This window comes from Salvelinus alpinus, chromosome 1, assembly GCF_045679555.1.
Source record: "Salvelinus alpinus chromosome 1, SLU_Salpinus.1, whole genome shotgun sequence".
Taxonomy (NCBI): Eukaryota; Metazoa; Chordata; class Actinopteri; order Salmoniformes; family Salmonidae; genus Salvelinus; species Salvelinus alpinus.
This window is the reverse complement of record NC_092086.1, coordinates 75,534,343-75,540,342: the sequence shown is the minus strand read 5'-3', so window position 1 is coordinate 75,540,342 and position 6,000 is coordinate 75,534,343. Positions and strand designations below refer to the sequence as shown.

Sequence of the window (6,000 nt, the reverse complement as noted above, 5' to 3'; positions counted from 1 at the left end):
CTTGGGCCAATGAGAGTCCGGCATGCAGTAAGATGGGCAGCCAATGGCTGCGTGTCTGCCCGGTATAAAAGCAGAGGGCAAGGACCTTCAGAGTTGGGTGACCTCTATATTTTGGCTCTGGTGAACAGGATCTGATCCCAAGGACTGTTACTTTTTTTCTTGTCTGGTGTGCAGGTAACTCAATGTTGCGCTTTGTATGAATAGCTAAAGCTTTGTGATGAGGCCAGGTTGGCGGTTTGGATTAGTTGGACTTGGAAAGGCTTCTGAGCAAAACACTTTTGGGGGGAGAATAGGTTTACAACATGTCATTTTAGAGTTAGCTAAATCATTTTTGGAGGGAGGTGCTTTACCTCTCCTGCACATGTAGCTACTTTTCTTTTGTCTTTCTTTTGTCTTTTAATTGTCATCATACTTTAAAAAATGAATAGGCTTAACGATGCAAAAGCAATAATGTAAATGTACATATGGAGCATTCTGGAAAGGTTTCAGATCAGTAGAATATTTGACAGCATATTTTAGTAGGAGTCTGATTCTCTTGGCTCGTTTGACAAAGACCGATTCGTTTTGAAGAAATTAAGTTGTGAACTGTTGCAAAGTTTTATAAGGTTTGTTTCAGCAAATGGTTCTCTAGTGTGGATACTGAGATAAATAAGTAAGTGTCTCACAATCCGATACAGTATGAGGCGTCTAAACATCTGTGGAACAGGTGTAAAAAAAAAATTGCTTCAATGTCTAGCAGTTGCTTTCGGACAGTTACTGTAACAGTCACATCCTTTTCATTGCCTTTGGACATGGGCATGTGATGCAACAACTGTGTCAATAGTTACGTCCAGATGTCCCAGCGTCGTCCGGGTTAGGGGAGGATTTGGCTGGCCGGGATGTCCTTGTCCCATCGCGCTCTAACGACTCTTTGTGACGTGCCGGGCGCCTGCAAGCTGTCTTCGGTTGCCAGTTGTACTATGTTTCCTCTGACACATTGGTGCGGCTGGCTTCTGGGTTAAGCGACCAGTGTTTCAAGAAGCAGTGTGGCTTGGCAGGGTTGTGTTTCGGGCGACGCATGGCTCTCGACCTTCACCTCTCCTGAGTCCGTATGGGAGTTGCAGCGATGTGACAAGACTGTAACTACCAATTGGATATCACGAAATTTGGGAGAAAAAGGAGTAAAAGTTTTTAAAAAATTAAGAAAAAAATACAATTTGTGAATTGGTAAATGACCTATCAAGTATAGTGAATACAATTCAATTAATGAGTTGGTCTTTAAAATCGATTGACCCTTGTGTTAAGAACTGTAAAAAACAAGAGGGTCTGGAAAGGGTAATTGCATGACAGCCTGTTGGTCTCTCTGATGGATAGGACCCAACGTGTTGAGTGATCGCACTGTAGGGTATGGGGCTATATTGTGAGGGGGGGGGGGGGCTCTTTGCGTGAGTGGACGGTGTGGAAATATGTTCCATACATAAGGGAGAAAGGTGGAATGTTAGAGGTTGGGGGTGAGGGTGTTAAATATATCCAACAAACGTTCTTCTCCCTCTTATCTATTCCCGAACAGAATCATGACACAGTGGACTGGGACATTGACTGACGTTTGTAACTAGGATATGGGGTACACACCAATAAGAGTTTTTGCAGCCATTTTACTGAGTATTCCCCAGTAATCTTTTAAACGTTGGCCGTCTTTTACGTTAAACGTCTTTTAAAGTTTCGCTGGGCCTGAGACAGAGCACTCCTTATAGACTCTACTCCACTGTCAGTGTCAGGGAACTTCGTTTCAGATAGGTTAATATTAGGTTTTGTGCGTTGTTTTCTGTGCAAATAGACATTAAAGATCTAAAGATTTCCTATTTTCTTTCTCCCCTGCAGTGTTAAACACAATCATGCCTTTCGGTAACACCCACAACAACTTCAAACTCAACTTTAAAGTTGAGGAGGAGTACCCTGACCTCGCCAAGCACAACAACCACATGGCCAAGGTGCTGACCAAGGACATGTACGCCAAGCTGAGGGACAAGCAGACCCCCTCCGGCTTCACCCTGGATGACGTCATCCAGACAGGTGTTGACAACCCTGGTGAGTGACATACATTTCCCATACACCCCCGGAGGATAGTCACTAACCGCCGCAAACACACAATACACCCCTGTCAAAGGTAAAGCTGAGCAGGTATCAAAACCCTACAACAGTCTGCACAACCAAGTTAGCACTCTAAGAATCAATCGATCATAATACCATTGCAATTAAAACCTATACAAATAATACATGCCATTTAGCAGATGCTTATATCCCATTTACAGTCAAGACATACTAATACTACAACCATATATTATACTAGATTTGCAGGTTACCTTATTCAATATGCAGCATACATTTCACATGTATTCAATATGCAGCATACACCACAGAGTGATATATTAATGTTTGTACTCTGTAGACCTGCTGGCTTCTTACAGCCACTTCTCTCTCTGTCTTCAGGTCACCCCTTCATCATGACCGTTGGCTGCGTGGCTGGTGATGAGGAGTCCTACGAGGTCTTCAAGGATCTGTTGGACCCCATCATCTCAGACCGTCATAGTGGATACAAGCCCACAGACAAGCACAAGACCGACCTGAACTTCGAGAACCTGAAGGTAGGGCTTTGTATACATTTGTTGGACATGTTTTCTTGGTTTCATTCTCGATTAGGTGTAGAATGGAAAGATGGCAAAGGTATCTCTGCAGCACATAGGAGATTGGGAATCACAGACTTGTTGAAATGTTCAGGTCTAAAACTCAGTTGTGACCTTGTTTCTGTGTAGGGAGGTGATGACCTGGACCCCAACTACGTCCTGTCCAGCCGTGTGCGTACCGGCCGCAGCATCAAGGGATACACCCTGCCCCCCCACAACAGCCGTGGCGAGCGCAGAGCAGTGGAGAGACTGTCTGTCGAGGGTGAGCCACCCAGCTAACAATAGCTACATATGCATCCACAGGATTGTTCATTAAGCTAGGCAGTAAAACTAACAAAAGGGGATTTATCGGAAATTGAGATCCGAATTCTTAATGAATTGGAAATGGAGATCAAAAGTGAATCCTTAGTTGCAATGACTTGTGCATGGTGTCAAATAACTCCATGCAGGGAGATACCATGTTAAGAGTGAGGGGAAACTGAGGGGTTTTCTGTCTCTCCAGCCCTGGACACCCTGGACGGTGAGTTCAAGGGAAAGTACTACCCCCTGAATAAGATGACCGATGCCGAGCAGGAGCAGCTGATCGCCGACCACTTCTTGTTTGATAAGCCCGTCTCCCCCCTGCTGCTGGGCGCTGGTATGGCCCGTGACTGGCCCGACGCAAGAGGAATCTGGTGAGTACCCGAGCACAGGCCCACACCAAAACAATACTGTTTGTGGAACCAGATGGTGTATTGTGCAGAACATCCCACAATGTATCATGGTGATGCGTCATGTGAAACCCCGTCCCTCCTTTCTGAAGGCACAACGATGCCAAAAGCTTCTTGGTCTGGGTGAACGAGGAGGATCACCTGCGTGTCATCTCCATGGAGAAGGGTGGCAACATGAAGGAGGTCTTCAGACGCTTCTGCGTTGGTCTGAAAAGGGTACGTTCTTGTACTCAAACCATTTTGATATGGCACAAAAACACCCCTAAAGCAATGGCAATACATGAAACCGCAGAGAGACAAAGACAACAATGTTGATATTGGGTTGTTTCTCTTACTTGACAGATTGAGGAGACTTTCAAAAAGCACAACCATGGCTTCATGTGGAACGAGCATCTCGGCTATGTGCTGACCTGCCCATCCAACCTGGGAACCGGCCTGCGTGGTGGAGTGCACGTCAAGCTGCCCAAGCTGAGCACACATGCCAAGTTCGAGGAGATCCTGGGCAGGCTGCGTCTGCAGAAGCGTGGCACAGGTACCCACACACACAACAAAAAACACATCCAGAACAGCTGCTGATATATTCAACTCTAATTCGTCACAGATCACAACTGTCTTCCCTTTTACAACAAAACATGTAAAAGGAGCAGAGATTAGCATGAGCGAAAGCTATTATGAAATAGCCATGTCCAACAGCTGTTAAGACATCTATTCATTGAGTCTGTATTTTGTTGACATCTGGATAATTTATAGTATCAGTAATGATGCAGAGATTGTCTGAGACAAACACTTACACTCGCCTCTCTCCCCATTTTCCTTGCTCTCTCCAGGTGGCGTGGACACCGCCTCCGTGGGTGGAGTTTTCGACATCTCCAACGCTGACCGTCTGGGCTCCTCCGAGGTGGATCAGGTCCAGATGGTGGTCGATGGTGTCAAGCTCATGGTGGAGATGGAGAAGAAGCTGGAGAAGGGAGAGGCAATCGACGGCATGATCCCCGCTCAGAAGTAAAGAGTTGTTGACGTCGCTATTCATCTTTTGTTTTTCTATTGTCAAGTCACGTGAAATCGAGCCAACCAACTACCGCGCAGAGGAAACTGATGGTCGCTCTAGAGACTCTTGACTGCTGCTCACATCTTTTTCTTCAGCCTTTTTCTCCTTTTTTTTCTCCTTCAGACGTTTTTTTCCACTTCTCTCCTGTTCAGTCAGTAACATCCTGGGATCAGTCTCCACTACAGTTGGCTTGCCTGACAGATGTGGCGTCACCTTAATTTGAACTTTGGTTCTAAAAAGTTATCATATAAATTGTGATTCAATAAACCTGGCCCCATGAACCAAAACAGATGTCAACATAGCTTGGTCTTTCTTGGTCATACACTCGTGATAAGTCACTGTAAATGTTAAAACAAGTCTAATATTGTTCAATTTAACAATAAAAAACGTGTTTTATATGGTCCCACAGTACACAGAGTTAATTGTACACTTTCAAAAGTGTTTCCAATTTCACAGATATCCTGTAAATCGTTGCAAATTAAGTTAACAGTGGCCAACACTGGTTTTTGTTGGATTCCCTCTACTCTGGTGTAACATAAAATGTGTAATCCCTCAGAAATGTCTTAACTCTAATAGTGACTACCTTTTAACACACAGGCACTGGCAGGGTTTTCAAAGTGTTGTTACAAAGTAACAATGCAGGTTGAGGCCCACAAATTGGAATCAACATTGAAACAAAATTGTGTGGTGGTTGTGTATTAGCTGGATAGTAGGCAAATATGCTATTAACAAGCCTAACTGTCCTACAATAAAGCATGAACATGAGTAATTATCAACAGTAAGAGCAACAGCAACAAACGTTAAATATTCATCACTTAACAACATAAACCGGAAACAATGGGTATCCATTCATATTTTTACATTTCCCTGGAAAATGTATATTTCCATGAACATTAGGGAGGTAGTTTTAAAGTTCAAAGAATGTTTGTTTTTATGTTTATGCAATGTGTTTTTGACAACTTTCCTGCAAATTCATGAAAGGTCACACAGCATGTCAGGGCCTTCAGCAGAAGTATTGGAAGCGTGTTTATAAGAACATCAGTAGTTAAAGCGACTTTGGGTCCTTATCAGCAACTTTGAGACCTTGAAAAGCGCTAAATATACTGAACAAAAATATAAACGCAACATGTAAAATGTTGGTCCCATGTTTCATGAGCTGAAATAAAATATCCCAGAAATGTTCCATAGGCAGACATTTGTTTACATTCCTGTTAGTGACCATTTCTCCTTCGCCAAGATAATCCATCCACCTGACAGGTGTGGCAAATCAAGAAGCTGATTAAACAGCATGGTCATTACACAGGTGGACCTTGTGCTGGGGAAAATAATAGGCCACTCTAAAATGTGCAGTTTTGTTACACAACACATTGCCACAGATGTCTTAAGTTGAGGGAGCATGCAATTACCATGGAATGTCCATCAGAGCTGTTGCCAGAGAATTTAATGTTAATTTCTCTACCATAAGTTGCCTCCAATGTCATTTTAGAGAATTTGGCAGTACGTCCAAACGGCCTCACAACCGCCGCCCACGTGTAACCTCACCAGCCAAGGACCTCCACACACGGCTTCTTCACATGTG

General features: G+C 43.9%; 1 protein-coding gene across 1 annotated transcript; it reads left to right on the top strand.

The window, feature by feature from the left end:
* LOC139550574 (creatine kinase M-type-like) lies at positions 1-4,712 on the top strand. Its single transcript, XM_071361573.1, has 8 exons — positions 1-174; positions 1,861-2,067; positions 2,470-2,624; positions 2,793-2,925; positions 3,166-3,337; positions 3,466-3,589; positions 3,716-3,905; positions 4,201-4,712. Exons 2-8 carry the CDS (start codon positions 1,875-1,877, stop codon positions 4,377-4,379), a joined length of 1,146 nt encoding a protein of 381 aa, XP_071217674.1. The 5' UTR covers positions 1-174; positions 1,861-1,874; the 3' UTR covers positions 4,380-4,712.
* The last annotated feature ends 1,288 nt before the right edge of the window (positions 4,713-6,000 follow it).

Bases quoted from the DNA above. Each gene is read 5' to 3' on its own strand.
- LOC139550574 (XM_071361573.1), top strand. From the start codon at position 1,875: ATGCCTTTCGGTAACACCCACAACAACTTCAAACTCAACTTTAAAGTT. The intron at 2,068-2,469 runs GTGAGTGACATA...CTCTGTCTTCAG, and splicing joins GACAGGTGTTGACAACCCTG to GTCACCCCTTCATCATGACC. The intron at 3,590-3,715 runs GTACGTTCTTGT...CTTACTTGACAG, and splicing joins TCTGCGTTGGTCTGAAAAGG to ATTGAGGAGACTTTCAAAAA.